The sequence below is a fragment of the Ptychodera flava genome, chromosome 9 (genome assembly GCF_041260155.1).
Source record: "Ptychodera flava strain L36383 chromosome 9, AS_Pfla_20210202, whole genome shotgun sequence".
Lineage (NCBI taxonomy): Eukaryota > Metazoa > Hemichordata > Enteropneusta > Ptychoderidae > Ptychodera > Ptychodera flava.
In genome coordinates, this window is record NC_091936.1 from 41,895,260 (window position 1) to 41,914,877 (window position 19,618).

Consider the following 19,618-nt stretch of genomic DNA (forward strand, 5'->3'; position numbering starts at 1 on the left):
TAAAGATAACTTTAAAGTTTTGTGTTTTCTGTTGTTGGGGAAGTCCAGTTTGATTTTTCTTTGAATGGGTGTTGATGCGATTGTTTGTGTCTTATGATGTATTGTAGTCTAATTTTTCGACTGTACTTGTTGAAATCATGAAGTAGTTGTTTTCTGTTTGATTTTGTTGGTGTTGGAATAAATTTTAGGCCTTTGCCTAGTGCAATTATTTTGGTGTTTGTTAGTTTGTGTGACGATAGATTTTTCATGAATTTCATGTTGTTGGCTTTTCTTTGGATGATAGCTGATTTATATCTACGGCCATTTTGTCTATTTTGGTGTTTCTTAATTTTGTTTTTTAGCTCCGCTGTCAGCGACGCGGAGCTTATCAAATAGGTTGATATTTTGTCGTCGTCCGTCAACAATTGCCTTCTCCTCTGAAACCGCAAGTCCGATTGCTTTGAAATTTTTATGCAGTTCACTTGGGATAACCTCACTTAAGTTTATTCAAATCGTGGTGAAATTTGCATAATTGTATTTTTGTGGCATTTTTTGCTGTTTTTTGTAAAAACATCTTCTTCTCTGAAACCGCTTGTCCAATTGCTTTGAAATTTAATATGCAGTTTACTTAGGGTGACTTCAGTTAGATTTGTCCAAATCTTGGTGAAATTTGTATTTTTAAGGCAATTGTTGTCGTTTTTGGTAAAAAAATCTTTAAAAATCTTCTTCTTCAAAACTACCAGTCAGAGAGCTTTGATATTTGGTACATAGGTCCCTAGGGATGATCTATTTCAGATTTATTCAAATTGTGATGAAATATGCAAATTTGCATTTTTAAGGCAATTTTTGCCGTTTTTGGTCAAAAAATGTGTTTCTCAAAAGGGACTGGTCTGATAGCTTTGAAATTTGGTATACAGGTTTCTATAGATGAACTAAGTAATATATCTTGAATTTTTGATGAAATCTGTAATTTGTATGTTTGGGGCAATTTTTGCCATTTTTGGTCAAAAAATGTGTATTTCCAAAACTACTCATCTGATAGCTTTAAATTTTGGTATACAGGTTCCTACAGGTGAACTAAATAATATTTATTGAAATTATAATGAAATCTGCAATTTTGTATTTTTGGGGCAATTTTTTCCATTTTTGGTCAAAAAAAATGTTTCTCAAAAACTACCGGTCTGATAGCTTTGAAATTTGGTATACAGGTTTCTATAGATGAACTAAGTAATATATATTGAATTTCTGATGAAATCTGTAATTTTGTATTTTTGGGGCAATTTTTGCGATTTTTGGTCAAAAAATGTGTATTTCCAAAACTATTCATCTGATAGCTTTGAAATTTGGTATACGGGTTCCTATAGATCAACTAAATGATATTTATTGAAATTATAATGCAATCTGCAATTTTGAATTTGGGGCAATTTTTTCCATTTTTGGTCAAAAATGTGTTTCTCAAAAAGTACTGGTCTGATAGCTTTGAAATTTGATATGTAGGTTCCTACAGATGAACTAAATGTGATATATTGAAATTATGATGAAATCTGTAATTTTGTATTTTAGGGGCAATTTTTGCCATTTTTGGTCAAAAAATGTGTTTCTCAAAAACTGCAAGTCAATAGCTTTGATATTTGGTAAACAGGTTCCAAGGGATTATTTTAATATATGATATATTGAAATTATGGTATAATCTGCAATATTTATTTTTGGGGGCAATTTTTGCCAGTTTTGGTCAGAAAATTTTATTCTCAAAAAACTACTCATCAGATAGCTTTGGTTGACATATTCGTAGGGATGATCCAATGTGATATATTCAAATTATGATGAAATCTTCAATTGTGTATTTTTGCAGCTATTTTAGCCACTTTTTTCTGGCCACTGAAATAAGCTATCAAAGATTTCCACCTTCTTCATCAACATGTGTCAAAAATAGTTATTCTCTACATAAACACAGCAGAGCTATATCGGCCATTAGGTCACTTGTATTATAGTTCTTTTGTTTGTGTTTGTTAATTGTTTGTTGTGTTTACGTTTTCTGTTTCTGTTTCTTTTAAGTGTTTGTGTGTTGTCTGTCATTTTTATTGTTTTTGGGTAGTTCTCCTTTTAGCTCATATTTGGTATGCATATAAATACCAAAAAGAGCTTATATGGTGAGTCGGTGGCGTCTGTATGTATGTCTGTATGTATGTATGTATGTATGTCACATAATCCCAAACCGCTGCACCCACCATCACAAGTAGACCCAGGGGTTGAGATGTGATGTTGTTCAAATGAACATGTCAGTGTCAAAAATATGCATATGAGGTAAGAAAAAGGGGAAATCCTGTAAATGTGCGGGAGTGATGGCATTAACTGAAACAGCCCACACATCTGAGTTGGAGATTCTGTAATCTCTAACCTATTTGTATGCGGTGTACCTATCTTTTTGGAGTATGTGATGGCCTTGAAAGGGCCATTTTGTATGGTTTTTAGCACCTAGCGCATTTGTGTTGGCGGTTTGCCTTATTCACCGTTGAGTTTTTTTTTTACGATTCAAGGAGCTTGGTGAAGAGGAGTTAACTTTCTTCCTCTCATTAGTGTCACTTTAAATGACGCCTATACCGACAACTTACAGACAGACTCAAGTGTTGGGGGTCAAGGTCAACTTTATTACAATGTTGACTGGCTACAAGCCAATTTACACCACTCTAGGGCATATTAAGATACATATTCTAAAGACAACAGAGCAAAAAGTAAAAAATTCAATTTCGAAGCTCGTAGGTTTGGGAGGGAGAATGGGGAACACTCTAAAGTCGAAGCCAATTGTGATTGGCTTCTGTAAGGTGGCCTCGTCCCGGGACCGTCCCACTCACAGCCTCAAACCTGGCCCATTTAAACTACAATAAAACAAGTATTATTGTTCACGATATTGTCTCGTTGGTGGACTGCATTGTATCTTCTATTTTTTTGACGTTCTCGTTTTTGATGTAATGGCAGGTAATTGTTGATTAGTTCAACAAATTTCAGACCCCAGTGCCTTTAAAGCTCTCGCCACTTGTTGGTGAATGATTTGCTGGGTTTCAGACCAGGTAGTTGTGCTCGCAGGTTAATCTTTAGACTTCAAGGCACCAATTCCTCGTTTAGGCACCTTTGGAAAGATACCAATTGCTGCTGGATGTTTGTTCTGTTGATGTATAGCTGCTGTAGCGAGTTTCTTGTTCTTTTTAGTTTGATGAAAATTTCACAGCTAACTCTGTCTTTGGTGGGACTCAGGTTTGAGAACATAAGGTCTGGTGACTTACTTCGTGTGTTTCTGGAGTTTGGCTTTATTATCGTCAGATTCTGAGTGATTTTGTCTCTCTCGTTGTTCAGTATGGCAATCTCCATTCTAGCAAATCTGTGCCCTTTTTATGATAGACAGGAAGTTTATTGTAACTGGATTTCTGCTGCAGTGATCACACCCATCATCTGTACACTTATAGAATATGATGGCCCCAATTTATTTCTCAAGGTATTTCAAGGCCATTTTCATCTCCCTCTTCACATCCTCATTTTCTGGATGACGAAACTCTTTTGCACTTGCTGTCTGTACAAGGCGGTGCAGTTTGTGGTAGTCTGAGTACTGCAGTCTTTCCACCTCTCCTTCACATCTCTCGATGGTTGTATTTACCCGATGGCCATGGTGTTCGACGTTTTGTCCAGTATCTCGAGAGTACTTCCACAGCATTATTGAATACCTAAAATAAAGAGATGCAAACTAAATGTTATTTAATGAATAAATCCACAGTACCGGTGAAATGATTAAAATGACAAATACCATCATTTTTAGCAGCTTTGTCTATGCTAGACTTTTAACTTCAGCAGACTATAGTGCCGAAAACAAACAGTCATAAAATGGACAGAAATGAAAAGAACAGTTGTGTTTACGAACCTGTGCTTCTTTCTGTCTCCTCTTTGCATCCGTTAGTGTTCTCCATTGACAGTATGGACTCCTTCTCTTTCTAGCTTGCCAGGCAGAATTACCTCAGCAAGGTTCTTCAATCGGGTTACTAACCCATGTTCAACCATGTTGTAGGCACTGAAACCAGGGCAAAATGACATCAAGACAAGAATGTTGAGATTCAGATGTTGCCATGCTCATAGAGTAGAATAAGTTTGTCGCAAAATTCACTTTGAAATGAGAACTGAGCTATGAAAATGGCCGACTGGCCGCTAGGTCTATCATGTGTGCAATTATGATATATATATATAGAGAGAGAGAGAGAGAGAGAGAGAGAGAGAGAGAGAGAGAGAGAGAGAGAGAGAGAGAGAGAGAAAGAGAGAGAGAGAAAGAGAGAGAGAGGGAGAGAGAGAGAGATAAAGTTAAAAAGTAATATCTAGTGACTGTCTTATAGTTTTGTAGTTGGCTGACTTGCAGATATAAACAGTCTTCGCTGATGTATGACATATACAAGAGAGATTTTATCGTCATCCACTGCACAGGTTCATACTTACCTTTGCTCAAAATGTTGATCTGCTATGGTGAGAAAGCATCTTTGTATATAACCAGACATCTAGAGCATATTCGTGTTTTGCATGCAGTATCACCAGCCAGTTTTCTGGTTACCAAGTACCTTGGCCTAGCTAAGCTTGATTTAAGTTATTGTTCACATCACTTGACGTGTAGCTTTTCCCTTCAAGACATTTCTTTCCAATGAAGAAACAAGATCTTCTTTCTCCATAATCGTTGGTTTGAACTCAGCTGATCCTTCTTTAAACATGGTTTCCATCTATAGGTGTCTAAGAAACACTGTGCTATAAATTTGAAGATAATTAGGAATATATAATAAAGTTCTTATAAACTGATATCTTCAAAGTTATTGTCACAGAGAAGTCAGAGCCATTACATCAGAGGTAGATAAGTGTAAAAAATTGTATATTTTGGGAAAATTCTGAAAGGAAACCATCAAAACAGTTAGGGAGCCACCTTTGTTGTAGAAATGCTAATCTACATTCATGTATATGAGATGTAACGTACAAATTTAATTTTTCATAAACTTATATCATCGACAATGGCGAGGGTATGCTATTATGATCTTTTGTACATAATCAGCCATGTCATTTACCATTTCCTTTCCTAATAAAATTATTTGCTTTGTGACATCCATTCTGGAGATATCCATCAGGAGAACTGTTGTACTTGGAGTTCACATATTGTTGACTCAAACTTCTTGGAAAGTTTAGTGTAACGTTCTTCCAGTGACATACCACCACCTTGAACAGCTGCCGATGCGGCCATTTTGTGTCTTGATCCTTTGTTTCTAGTCACAGGCACATTTTGCTGTTTCTGTCAAAGTTCTTCTCCTTTTACCTTTTCTTACCGTAATAGAACTCCAAGACATTGTCCCTAAAGAGCAGGCTAGCTATGGCACTCCAATTCTTAGCCCGATTAATCAAAAATGGATGTATTTATCGCATGCTTTGTCATATCCAATGTACTGAACTTTTCCTAAGGTATCTTCGCTTTGACAAACTTCTGCAATAGAACTATAACAGCCTGTGTTGACAATCCACCCATGAACATTTCGGTCATTGATACAACAATGCCATAGGGTCTGGTTGCGGCAAACACTGATGCCCTCTATTGTCTCTTTGTACTTCCGTACATTTTCGTTACTGATATCATTACTATATAATAATGAAATTCTGGTGGAGGAAAATGTTCATTTCTATGATTGTTTTCCTTGTCGTGTCCAGTATATTCAGGAGTATGTGTACGGAGATGATACTTGGTGGTTTCCACCATTGATTGGTGAATTTGGAAAACACTGGATCATAAAGGGCAAATCTTTTCATATTTTTATTCTCTCTTATGGTGTGACACACCATGGTCATTTTGATTTCTCGTTGTCGTCAATTATCTCGTTACCTCGGCCAAAGCCAGTTTGTTCGGCTCTTCGCATAACTGTTGCCATGCTACTAAACAACGATCTACAATGTCACAGCATTTGTTACGAGTTTCATATATCCATCTCATTTAATGTCCCATTACTCTCATAATACTTCACTACTTGCCACATGAATTATCATTCCTCCATTCTTTGCTCATTTATTGACCATTCATTCATTTGATGACAACGCGAAAATTGCTTCATGTGTTCAAGTCTTGGCAGATTGCATTCACGATGATTACCATTGTAAACTTCAGCTTGAGATTGGAACATTGCGCTGCTGAAAACCCTGTTATTTGTTATGTCTTCCAATAGTAGCCCCTTTAAATACAGTTGTTGATGAGTACTGAAAGCATGTGTGGTTACGGTATTGTCAGCCAATTTGTAGTACATTTGCTTTCAGTCGTCACGTTTTTTGAACGAATGAAAGTATTTCGTTTTGCACGTTCTGCAGAATAAGACTGTATCATGGCTCCAACATTCATCCCTTCCATAGTGTACACTATGGGAAATGATGGTCTCTGGTCAGCGTCAACTTTTCTGCCACAACATTTCTTGATTTTTGGAAGTAAAATTACTGGCTTTAAACTTGATGATTCATGGCAGGAGTACAGGAAATCTGTTGAGCCAAGGTCGAACAAAGCAAGACAATTCAATGTTATTGTTTCAACAATGATCCATCTCAGGCAGGTTGAAGACAACTATTAAATAATCTAAAGTTCAATTTAGTGTTCAAAGTCGATTACAACATGTAGGTGCTCAACTACTTCTCAAGTTTACCATGGCAAAAATCTCTCCTCTCATTGCCATTCCATTTCTTCCAATATCCCTGATTTTCCTGAATCTACAAGCATTGAAGTGCTGAAGTATATTAACTATAATGGGCCCAAGTCTTTGTTTGCAGTGGACGTTCCCTTTCCTTCAAAATTTTTGGTAGGGAAAACTTTGAGTATAACCAGATATGAATTGAAAATGCTCACGTGTTTAATTATATGTTGCAGCTTTGTGTAAATTTGAACCTTTGCCACATGTTTGCAACTTCATTGAAAGTGTGTTGATCAACATAATGAATAATATCCACCACAGATTAATTTTAATCCAAGTATATATCCCCAATCAGGAAAGTTCATTAAAATATGCAAATTAGGAATTGACTGAAATGTTCTCATTAAATATGCAAATTATGAATTGGCTGAAGTAAAAATGTTAAATGACTTTCAATAATGTCGTATCATAGTATCTTTAATGTACAAAGCAGTTCGTCAACTTTGTTCTAGTCAAGACAGATAAATATCCTTAATTAGGAAAATTCATTAAATTTGCAAATACGGAATCGGCTAAAGTAAAAATGCTTAATGACTTTTAATGCTGTATCATAGTATCTTTAACGTACATAGCAAGTTTTGTTAAATTTGGTCTAGTCAATACAGATAAATATCCCTAATTAGGAAAGTTCATTATATATGCAAATTAGTAATTGGCTGAAGTAAACGATGACTTTTAATAATGTTGTTTTATAGTATCTTCAATATATGTTGCAAGATTCATCCACTTCGGTCGAATCAATTCAGATATATATCCCTAATTAGTGAAGTTCATTAAAAATGTAAATAAGGAATTGGCTGAAGTAAAACTGCTTAATGATTTTCAATAATGTTATATCATAGTATCTTCAATGTACATAGCAAGTTTCATCAACTTTGGTAAAGTCCATTCAGATTTATATATCTAATTAGGAAAGTTTATTAAATATGCAAATAAGGAATTGACTGAAGTAAAAGCTGTTAATGACTTTCAACAATGTTATATCATAGTATCTTTTATGTAAATAGCAAGTTTCATCAATTTTGGTCAAGTCCATTCAGATTTATGTATCTAATTAGAAAAGTTTATTAAATATGCAAATAAGTATTTGGCTGAAGTAAAAATGCTTAATGAATTTCAACAATGTTATATCATAGTATCTTTAATGTACATAGCAACTTTCATCAATTTTGGTCAAGTCAATTCAAATAAATATCCCTAATTCCAAAAGTTCATTAAATATGCAAATTAAGAGTTTGATGAAGTAGGAATGCTTAATGACTTTCTATAATGTTAAATCATAGTATCTTCAATATACATACCAAGTTTTGTCAATTTTGATCAAGTCAAATCAGATATATATCCCTAATTATGAAAGATCATTAAATATGCAAATTATTCATTATCTTTCAGGTCACCCCTTAATATCTTTCACAGCTGATATATCTTGGTGTGATCAACATTTGAAGCAAATCTCATCAAATTGTGTGCAATCGTTGTCAATATATATCAGTTTTTCTAAAATAATTAATTATGCAAATGAGCAAAAAGTAAGCAAGCCACACCCACCAAAAACTAATCAGTTCTTGCCATTTGCAAACTTAATCTATATATCAGATTTAATTCTGATCTGATGAGCCGTTTTTGAGATATTGAGCACACAGACAGACAGACACACAGACACACAGACACACAGACAGACAGACATCGCAGCGACATATGCTCACGTGTGTCAACACGTGAGCAAAAAACTGAGTATGACGGTCGATTATCATTTGGAAGATCATGTTGACTGAACAGATATGCAGCAGGTAGAATAAATAGATGACAGGATGCACCTGTCAGTTACAATCGTAAGTACCAATCAAAAATTCATAAAACCACTTGTACCCACCTTACATATTGCACTGCAAAACAAATTTAATGCATGATTAGACATGTATGTGACCATCCTTATTTTTCATCCCATTTCATCCCTGATATAGGTTTTGCGGACCTTGGTCGTACGGCATACGGGCCTTCACACACTCAGGCCCTTCTGCTGGGTGCAATCTAAGTCCACAAAACCCTTATCAGGGCCATGAAGATTAATATTTACCAATATTTGAGATTCAAAATGGCTACCATCTCTGTGTTAAGTCTATGGGGAAAAATAAAATTCATGGTTTTTACAAAACTAAGCTGGTGAGAACTTTTTTACTGCATAAGCTTTAAAATGAGCCCCTATATGTGGCAGGCCAAAAGAATAATTGTAAAAGTTCGGGTGTCAATGTCTGTCCCCGAGGCGCATTCTACCTGAAAGAATGTCCATTTATTTTGCAAGAAACAACAAATTCATGGCTTTTTCACATGATAAGTACATTATTCCCTAATATGTTTGTTTGTTGAGCTCATGAAATACTCATGACATAACAACGACCATGTCACCACTCGTCTTTGATCCACTCATCTTTACACAGTGACATAGTCATTTCGTATCACATATTTTCCTTTGAATAAAGAGAAACATTAGGACATAATATGTAAGTGTTTGATTACTCACCATGATTTGATTCTTATAGTCAAAGGAATTCAGTGGTATTCAGTATGTCTATTGATAGAAGTTGCAACTTGTCATGTTAATGACTGAAAACAACATTCTGTCAAGGGTTGACTGCCAGTGGCTTCCTTGTCCTTCAAGCAGTAGCTAAACAGCTACAGTAGTGTTAGTATGCAGATTTGAATCAATAGCAGGAAATATAGGTTTACCAGACAGGTAACCAGTAGCAACACTGACTTGGCGCTGTGGTGATTGTGCCGTACAGCAGAGGAGATAATTATGACAGTGAAAGAAGTGATTGTTGGTCAGCAATGACAGGCAGCATGGGCATATTCCACATATGCCTTTCATAGTGATTGTCTAGCTGTGAAAAAATACATGGTATTTGCATGTATACATGTACCAGTATGTCAAGCTGATCCAAACTACATCGAAAGACATCCCATTGGTTTGATTTTTTTTATCAATAAGAGGAATTCACAGATTGGTTGGACAGTGCAATGCACATAAATAGACCAATCATAGACAACCTTGTGAGAGATAGTCACATGTTTTAACAGATGTTGCTCTAATATTGTATGCAGATAAGAGATCACTCAACTGATGTAAAACCATAAAAAAGTGCAATGCACATGTAGAATACAAATGCCATACAGCAGCATCTCACAAACAAGTATGATCACCTGTGAAAGTCAACATAGTCAAACAAAAGAGTATTTAATTTGAGAAGCAAAAAGCAACTTAGAAAACTTCAACACCAAGTTGCTACAAGGGACACGAGGAAATACAGAAGATTAAAAAAAGATTTCAGCAATGCTGAGTATTAACTGTGAGTACATTGTTTGACAGATGGATTGAGCCAAGTCCAACACATTTTGACTTTTATAATAATTTCTTAATGCCATATAATAATTTGTCAAAGCTATGTAATAATCTGTCAATATCATGTAATAAATTGTCAATAATTTGTCAGTGGCATGTAATAATTTATCAATAATTTGTCAATGACATGTAATAAATTGTCAATAATTTGTCAATGCCATGTAATAGATTGCCAATATCGAAGGAATGGAAAGCAGTTTACAATTATACATCATATTTTGGAAAATAAATTTATTATATGAATGCTAAAGTAAAATAAGATTCTCTTCATCAAACTTGTAATCCAGAGAAGAATATTGAACATTTATGCTTGGATTATAAAGAAATTAAATTGTTTTTATGACAAGTATAGAAAAGTTACATAATGTGCAGGTGTCCTTTTTTGTCTACTCTTTGTACAAAAATCAATGCATTTATTTTAAGTAGCAATATATCATCCACATGCATTGATATTGAAATCAAGATCAATATGTACAGGAAGTTTTTTGATTCGATAACAAATGGCAAGGGTTCTCTTCATGGTGAAGATAATGGCTTCTTGTTCTCATGCATTGTTCCCATTGTAATGTGTTTTATACTTTGCTTTGCTTAGCTCGGCTTTGTATCATTTTGTCTTTGTATTGTTGTTTTTAAAAGAAATAAAGTAACAAAAAATGCTAAAAACAAATTCTTCTAGACTTCATTTATCAGTACCACAGTGTTCAATGTCTGGTATCATCTCAAATTTACTCTTCTTTCCATATTTTTACATGTCAATCCGCAATTTTGTTTCTGAGATGGACATGAAATGTTGATTCTTAAAATTGAGGCATAAAGAGAGTAGTAATACCGTAGAAGAGAATATTGGAAACAGAAAATTCATTGACATTTATTTCATATGATGTTTCCTAGTACAATGTGCTTGATTTCAAAATGACTCAGCGGTGTTTTAAAAATATGCAAAAATAAATATGTCTGAAAACATTTTTTTTTACAAGACTTTTGGGACTTGCAAGAATAGTAAAAATGGTACTTAGTTTGTACTTATGTGTGGATGAAAACAAATGAAATCACACAGAAGTCAACACAGAAAATAGGCCAAACTTGTCCCAAGTTTTAATGGCGGCCAGCATTGTCAAATAGCAGATGCTGTCATGAGAAAAAACTGAAAGCAGCAATAGCACAATTGGATAACATGTGTATTTTGCCTTCACATATACTCTTCAACAAATTCTGGAATGACAGCCAATTCAGCTTCTGTTCAAGTTGCCATTTTGTCAAGTCATGATACAAGGTTGACCACATTGCTATAGATCTACTTCAACCCAAGTCTGGTAGCCCCCTCAAAATTACTGGTCTATTCTCAATCAACATTGATTTTTTCCTTGTTCATGAAATGACAATATTTTAGGCTTCCTGTACATAACACCAATATTGTACATGATACCAATATCCTAGCACTTTCAACAAAGGTTAGTGCTTGGGTTAAAGTTTCTCTCCTGATATTTTTATCGAAAGCTAAATTCACTAGTCTAACACATGAATTGTGTTAGACATTTACTGCAGCCAGAACAAGGGTCAGCTTGTGAACTTGAGCTTGAGGATTTGTTCACCTTTGCCATACACAGTGTCCATTGCATTGGCTCACCTTTGCCTTACACAATGTCCACTGCAGTCATTTCATTGTCTGAGACAAATACTGGAAGTTGAAATTAATGTGCTGTAATGGCAAGACTGAACGAGACTGGGCCAATGCTCAGCTGCTGTACAATTCAACACCATACTAGGGGACATGTTTGTATTTATTCAACATGAAAGGCACCCCCAAACAAGGGTTGATTACCTTAAAGAACTGCAGTACAAGTCAACACCATTAAAGCACCCACTCAATTATCAGATTTATCTAATATAAATATTAGTTACTTGATGAAATACTCAATGGAAAACAAAAGAATGACAAACTGTTAATGGGCTATTGACACATTCACTAATGCGAGAACCTGGGATATAGAAGGGCGCCTTTAAAGGGGTATGTGTGTATTTATTCAACACGAAAGGCACCCCCAGACAAGCATTGATTACCTTAAGGAAGATGGGTCCAGTGTTTTTGTATTCATGATAAGTTATAGTGTCTTGCATTGTCTTGTGTTTTAGGAGTCTATTTTGGAGACCCTTACCAAGATGCTGGACAAAGTTTATTCAAGGACTCCAGAACACAGTTCACACGAGCAAGAAGCAACATCTACCGATGACATCCCTGTTGTTGTAAGTGCCAGAGGAGATGATAAAACAGAAAATGTGAAATTTCAGTCAGCTGGGACTCCAAGTGTGCCAAGTGAACATAAAGAGGGAAATGACAATGACGTGAAGGAATCCAAATCAGTTCATGATGAACTTTCACCCCTGGATGAGTCAATGATTGACCTGCTGAACAAAGAACTCCAAAATTTTGATGAAGAGAAAAGTTTGGTAGTGGACAAAAACATTCAACAGCAAGGATGTGGTGACTTTAACCAGCTTGGACAGCCAAGTAGAAGTTCACTTGAGAATGTGACTGAACAACAATCTAATAATCTTGGAAACTGTCTTTCTATAAGTGGTCTGCACAGAGGTGTATCACATGATGTCTCACCCAATGAGGGACTGCCTTTCTGTGGAACAAATAAAGAGGAACAGGGCTCAGCCAATGAGCTGGCAGTGGGTGAAACTGGACAAGGTTCACAGACATTGATCTTACAAAGAATATGCAGTGAACAAAGTGAACTTTGTCAAAGTCAAGGTCAAAGCAACTTAAATTCAGATTATGCAACAGCAAGTTGGAGCAAAGGTCATGCCATCAAAGATACTGAAGGCAAAACTGTTGAGGTAAATGTGATAATTTGTTCTTAAAGCATTGATATGCAGGCTTAAAGTCTCTGAAAAGACTCACCAATAACAGAAAAGTGCACTAAGGTACCATATTTCTGAACTTTTTATAAAGCAGATGTCAGTCAAATCTAGATATTACAATAATGATTTCACAAAATTAAAGACTCATAACTTTCAAAGTTCTTTTTTTTTATTTCAACCATGCAAGAACACAAAAGTCAAATCAGACTTTTTTGTCTTTCCCCAACTCTGTATATATCACTTGTAATTTCAGTATGACCACATGTGGTAAAAGTGATTAATTCTGGGTTGAACAATTACCTATTGAACAATGTTTGTATCACATTGTCAGATGTCGTAAAGTTGGTCATAAAGTCCCCATGACATCTGCACATAGCTATTATTATCAAGCTTTGAATCTGATAAAAATAATTTTTTCCATGATTGTGATTTTTTTCCATAATAGCCTGTACAGCTTCTCACAGGGTCAGCTCTGAGGGACAAGGAAACAGAAGCTTTGGCAAAACCTTCAACTTCCAGCAGATCACCTAAATCAAGTCCAGGGAGGAAACACAAACCACTAGAACTAAAAGTAAGATCTTGGAATCATACTGCATATTTCATCAGACGAGATCATCATATGTTGATTTCTACAAGAACGAAAAACCTCCATGACCCATGTCCATGTCTAGTATTTGTATGTCTTTACAGATTGAGACATAAATCTATCTCACAGAAATGTTGGCTCAATCACAGTCACTCCACCTCAGGGATAGTGGTTCAATCCTGTACGTTTTCCGTGCTGAAATGTGATCCCTTCAGAGGGATTGAAATGTGGATAAAAAGTATACTGTAGAGAGAATAATCCGTGCAATTTCTGACAACTAGTTATACAAGTTTATTGAGTGCTACATATCTATCCAAAAGATGTCCACTACACATTGGTTTTAGTGTTTGCCCTGATAAATATCAACCAGTGTTATATGGTAGAGCGCTAGAGTAAAATCTCTGTAAATATCGTCGATAATAAACATTCAAATGGTCTTTAAAACCAAGGAACAGTGACAACTTCTAGCATGAGCATACAGGTTTGAAATGAACTATTTTTGATCTCTCTTTTCAGGAAGGCCAATCCACTTTGTATGACATGGTTGCTAGGACACCAGTTCGGAGACCAATCCCAGCCATACAGTATTTTTCAAAGAATGTCAAACCCCAAGGTAAAGTTAATTCCAATGAAATTAAAACAAACTAAATGTATCAGATTACATTTTCATACCTTTTTTTTTCGTTTTAGGAGAAGCTATGATAAAGAGTTATTAATCTGTCATTGGTAGTGTATGTTCCCAGCTTGTGTTTTATTGAAATTGGACAAATATATAATTTACTATTGATATTAAGCACCCTTTTAAAGTTTGAACTGAAAATGTAAATATCTGGATTCAAAATATGCATTACCCTTTACAGTGAAACTGAGAAATGTACACATAATGCATTACAGAATCTAAAAATCTGTGGTTGTGATTTGCGTTTTGTAGTCGTAGAAGAAAACCCTGGCTTGAACCCTCTGACCATCAATAAAATCATAGCTGACAGGTGGGAGACATTATCAGATGATGAAAAGAAGAAATACGAAACCATGGCAACCAGAGATGTGAATAGGTGAGACAATTTTTTGCATAATTTTCAGTTGGGTGAGATCAAGGACCACTAACTTTTGTTTCACGTGGATGTGTGTAAATTTGCCATATCACTGCTATGACCAACCTGACAATTGGCTGTGACAGCTGTGTATTAATAAACTGTCTTGATAGCTGCAATTATACGTCTGATGGATGAGTTGATTCATAAGACTCACCAGATTCTTGGTAGGTTTGCTTAAGCCACAAACTTTGATGTTAAATTGCACAGCAGAAATAAAGAATGAAAAATGATGGGTTGCTTTTTAGCTCACATTTGGTTATACCAATGTGAGTTTATCGTATAGGCTGAAGTCGATGGCGTCTGTATGTATGTGTGTATGTATGTATGTATGTATGTATGTATGTATGTATGTACGTACAGTATGTCCGTCAACATCAAAAACACGCAAACCGCTGCACGTTTCAGCTTGGTATTTGGTGTGTGGATGCATCCTGGGCTATAGATGGGATTTTGTTCAAATGAAGTCTGCATTGCCAAAATTATGCAAATGAGCTTACATAATGTGAAAATGGTTAAGAATAAATAACTCAAGAACTGCTTTTTTGATTGCTTTGAAAATTTGTGTGCAAGTACCTTAGGTGAACCTTATACAGTTTTATGAATATTGTTAAGATATCCTTAATTTTGTATTTTTGCTGAATTTTTTGGTGATTTTTCTCATTTTCAGTAAAAATTCTTCTTCTCTGAAACCGCCAACCCAATCGCTCTGAAATTTGGGTTGTCTCTTTACAGGGTGTTACTCTTCTAATTTGTTGAAATTATGACAAAATTGGGAAAATTACTATTTTTAAGCAATTTTGTCATTTTTGGTCAAAAAATCTTAAACAGTATTTCCTTTTTAAAACCCCTGGACAGACAGCTTTCATATTTGGTACACAGACGTACAGAGATGACAATAGTTAGATATGTGGAAATTGTCCTGAATATAAAAATTTGTATTTTTAAGACAATATTGTCATTTTTGGTCAAGAAAACTTTATCTCAAAATTACTTGTTTGATAGCTTTGTTTTTGGTATAAAGTCCCTTGTTTGATAGCTTTGTAATTTGGTATAAAGTCCCGAAAGATGTTATTAGATAAATTTTCTGCTCAAAGTGTTGGGAAACCCCAAAATTCGTTTATTTTAGGTAATTTTCTCAGTTTGTGACCTTAAATGACCTACACCAACCCAGGATATGTTGTGAGACAATTTTGAAGGCTGTGAACATAATTTTGTCATATTTGGTATCAATTTATCGGAAAATTTGATCCAGAAAACAAAGCGGAGGTTTTTTTTTTCATTTTGGACTAATTTTTGCAATTTTTCTATGTAAGACATACAAGAACTGATGAGAAATTTGGATCCAGGATAATTCCAGATGTTGTAATCACCGCCAACAGTGGAAGGCATTTCACTATCTTTAACTACCTTAAGTGCTGTTTACATTAGAATGATAACACTCATGGCATTAATTAAAAAATCTCCAAGGTTGTAAATGTACTTCCTGTCATTTGGTCTTATGTAATACCAAGGGGTGGAACATTTGATATTCAGGAGGGGGTAGGGTCTAGAAGATTGATGATGTAGCATTACTTTTTTACCAGATCCCTTGAGCATTTTTTGCCCTCTCCCACCTTTCTTTTTATCAAGCCTTCTCTGTTTTTTGTTGTTGACATTTGCTCCCATTGCTATAGAAGTTGATATGCATGTTCCTAAAGATGACCTCCAGTACCTAAGTTGGAGACTTATTTGCTTTTGTCATTCTTGTTTTTCCTGGTTTAAATATTTCTCAAATGGACCAATTCAAACCGAATGTGAGCACATAGTGTCCTTGACGGTATTTTTGTGAAGAATGCGATAATTATTTGGCAGATATTGTTAAAAAAGTTCTACTTTTTATCACAACTGGAAGTTGTGATATAGAGGTGGTTTCAACCGGTGTTTGATGTCGTCCATTTCCGTAAACGACAAAAGTCAAAAACTGCTGAACAAACTGCGTTGATATTTGGTACCGATACATAGACTGGTTCCAAGGTTCCAATTCCGAAAAATGGAGCCAAACGGAGCGGAGGTTATATAGTTTTGGGAAATTTCTAACCCCCCTTTTTAACTAATTGATTTTAGGGGTCTTTCATATATGTAGTTTTGGAATGTACACCAATCCTGCATTGTGGACTCTTTTATGAGTTGTGGAACAGAAATGAGGTTTTGATGAATGTTAGAAATATGCAGGATGGCTGATTCAAAGTATAAGAGATTTCTATGCTCTTTTGGGTATCAAAAGCAATAAAAAAAAACATATTTCATAGTTTAGATTCTCACTTTTGAGATGACCCTAAGCATTTGTTATGTAAACATCCTTGAGTCAATATACAGACTTTGACATTCCTGAGATTAAGTATCCACGACCTCACATGTTACAGTCTTTCACTACCATGGTATGGCCCAAACCCATTGTTATCAATGGTGAGTGTGGACCTGTCTACTGGAAATTGGGGTGAACAGGTTAGACAATGCCGTTACAAGTTGTAGGTTAAGTTATCAAGGTGGCACCAGCATAGAGTCCTAAGCATGTCCATGTGTTCTCACAGGAAATTACAGGGAAAAAAATTATTTGAGAAGTTTCTCTCCTTTGAATATAAGTATATTACAATTTAAACCTGTCATGGATGGATTGCTCTCAAATGATCTGAAACACAGTTATTGCCCATTAGCAACAAATCTACAGCAAGATTTATGTAAAGTTCATGAACTTACACAAGGTATTAGACAAAAGATGACCATGACTTTGCTACTTTTCAACATTTATTTCATTCAGATTTCCTCAGCTTAGTGTATAATTTTGTAATCTTAATTACTGTCAACTTAGCTTTACTAACTTATTCTAACCTCATTATTCTTACACTACTGTTATACCTTATAACCACAAAATTTCAAGAGATGCATATATGATTGTCACTTAACAAACAATTTACAAATATGTCTTCTGCTTTTTTCTCCATATACATATACATGTCCCTTTTCTCATCAAAATGGGCTTAAAATCGCAATGTGAAAAATAGTCTTTCAGCTGTATGTTGCTCATTTACTTCGTTGTCTGTCTAATTAGTCCCCACGGACACCGTCCGGGGGGGACTTATAGGTTTGGTCATGTCCGTGTGTGCGTGCATCCGTCCATCTGTTCACGCAGATATCTCAGACATGCCCTTGTCAATTTCTTTCAAACTGTGCACAAGGATAGTACCCTACCCCATACAGATGCACCTCAATTTGTTTCACAATGCGATCAAATTTGGCCATGTTAGAGGACTTTTTAGTTTACACCACCATAGACTACCATGTATAAGTCAGCTGTCTATAAAATCCCATGTATAAGGAAGGCCAAGTAAAATATAAATTTAGTTTCTCATCATATTCATATTGCAAAAAGGATTCAGTGACACAGTTTTTAGTCCCCATGGATGAAGTCCAGGGCCTTATAGATTGGGTCATGTCCCTCCGTTCAGGCAGATATATCAAATATTTTGACAAAATCTCCCGTGACCTTGGTGACCTTTGACCTCAAATATACATATTTGTCCATAACTCAGTAACCACAAGTGCTACACCCTTCATATATGGTATGATGGGACACCTTATGACGCCACATATTGTACCTCATTAATTATGTGCATATCTAATTTTGAGCGAGCCAATAGAGCTAGGTCTGATTTTTTGTATATAGGGATGACTTAGCAATTCAATTTTTTTGGCAAAATGTCACATGACCTCAGTGACATTTCACCTGAAATATACATATTTGTCCATAACTCAGTAACCACAAGTGCTACACCCTTCATATATGGTATGATGGGACACCGCATGACGCCACATATTGTACCTCATTAATTATGAGTAGTTTCACAATGTGCCAGTTGTGATAAGTGCCATTGGCGCTACTTTTTCATCAATAATTTCCAGATACGAGGAGAAGGTACAGTCAGCAAAGAGACCGAGAACGCCACTCAACATCAACTCTGTTAAAAAAACAGATGGACCCATCAGTAAGAGAAAGAAACTTGAGCCAGTATGTGCTCATCGCTTTTTCTTTACTTCAAACAATCTCCTTGCTGATCTTTGCTTCTTGTGTATACAGAGCCCCATAAAGTATATCAACAATTTTTGAATCAACAATGGAGTTCCATGAATAAAAATCAAACTGAAATATCATAAGAGAGAGTTCATGCAGCAAAATCAAAAGTGGGGCAGATCTTTTTGTATGATTGACCGACTCGGATGCGCAACTTGGTTTAAAACTATATGATGGCCATAATGCATAGTAATATTTTGGAATGAGGTTGCACATTCTCAAGTCATACATTGCAAAAACCATGTTTAATGTTTTGTAAAGTGTTACAGTAAATCATATCAACATGTCAATGAAAGTAACAATACCATTAATGTAAGTATTATCCCTTAAATTCATTTGAAAATTTAGTTGGCCAATCAGACTCTGTTGAAGAGTATGATGTCACCTGTTACTGATACATCAGCCAATCAAAAGACAGAATCAGAAGTGCCTATCAAAGTGGTTGATGTGCAGTTTGATATGGATACCCTGAAGGAGAAAGTTCAAAAAAAGTCTTCAAATTGGTAAGATCATTTAAAAGAATAGTCAAAGAGTTCCTGTAACTAGAAAAAATGCTCTTTTGTTGCACACAAATGTGTCGTTAAATGACAGTGGACAAGTTGACGTAACACATTGTGCAGTCATGTCATCATGGCATTCTTCCGTCAGCTGTTAAGGTGAATTGTTTGTGAGTAATATGGATGTCTAAAGGCTAGCACATTCCAAGCACAATAATAAATATGATGCATCTGTTCATTAACATCAATGTGAAATTATTTGTTACAAGGGACCACTTTGAATCATTTGCAAAAAGCACTGATAGACACCATGCCAAAGCTCGGTCACAAAAAACCTATCAGGTTTTCT

The 19,618-nt window shown here is 35.4% G+C and overlaps 1 protein-coding gene and 1 long non-coding RNA gene across 2 annotated transcripts in view; one reads left to right on the plus strand and one right to left on the minus strand.

Moving 5' to 3' along the window:
* Positions 1–19,618, plus strand: part of LOC139141052 (PMS1 protein homolog 1-like) — a 59,652-nt gene that overhangs the window by 34,132 nt on the left and 5,902 nt on the right. Inside the window, exons 6-11 of the mRNA XM_070710626.1 lie at positions 12,247–12,957; positions 13,427–13,552; positions 14,084–14,180; positions 14,499–14,622; positions 18,604–18,709; positions 19,121–19,275. Coding sequence (XP_070566727.1) covers positions 12,247–12,957; positions 13,427–13,552; positions 14,084–14,180; positions 14,499–14,622; positions 18,604–18,709; positions 19,121–19,275 — 1,319 coding nt within the window. The remainder of the gene's footprint in view (positions 1–12,246; positions 12,958–13,426; positions 13,553–14,083; positions 14,181–14,498; positions 14,623–18,603; positions 18,710–19,120; positions 19,276–19,618) is intronic.
* On the minus strand, positions 2,616–7,623 carry LOC139141055 (uncharacterized). Its single transcript, XR_011554122.1, has 3 exons — positions 4,453–7,623; positions 3,890–4,036; positions 2,616–3,695 (listed from the first exon to the last, which is right to left on the minus strand). It is a non-coding gene; the product is annotated as an uncharacterized lncRNA (long non-coding RNA).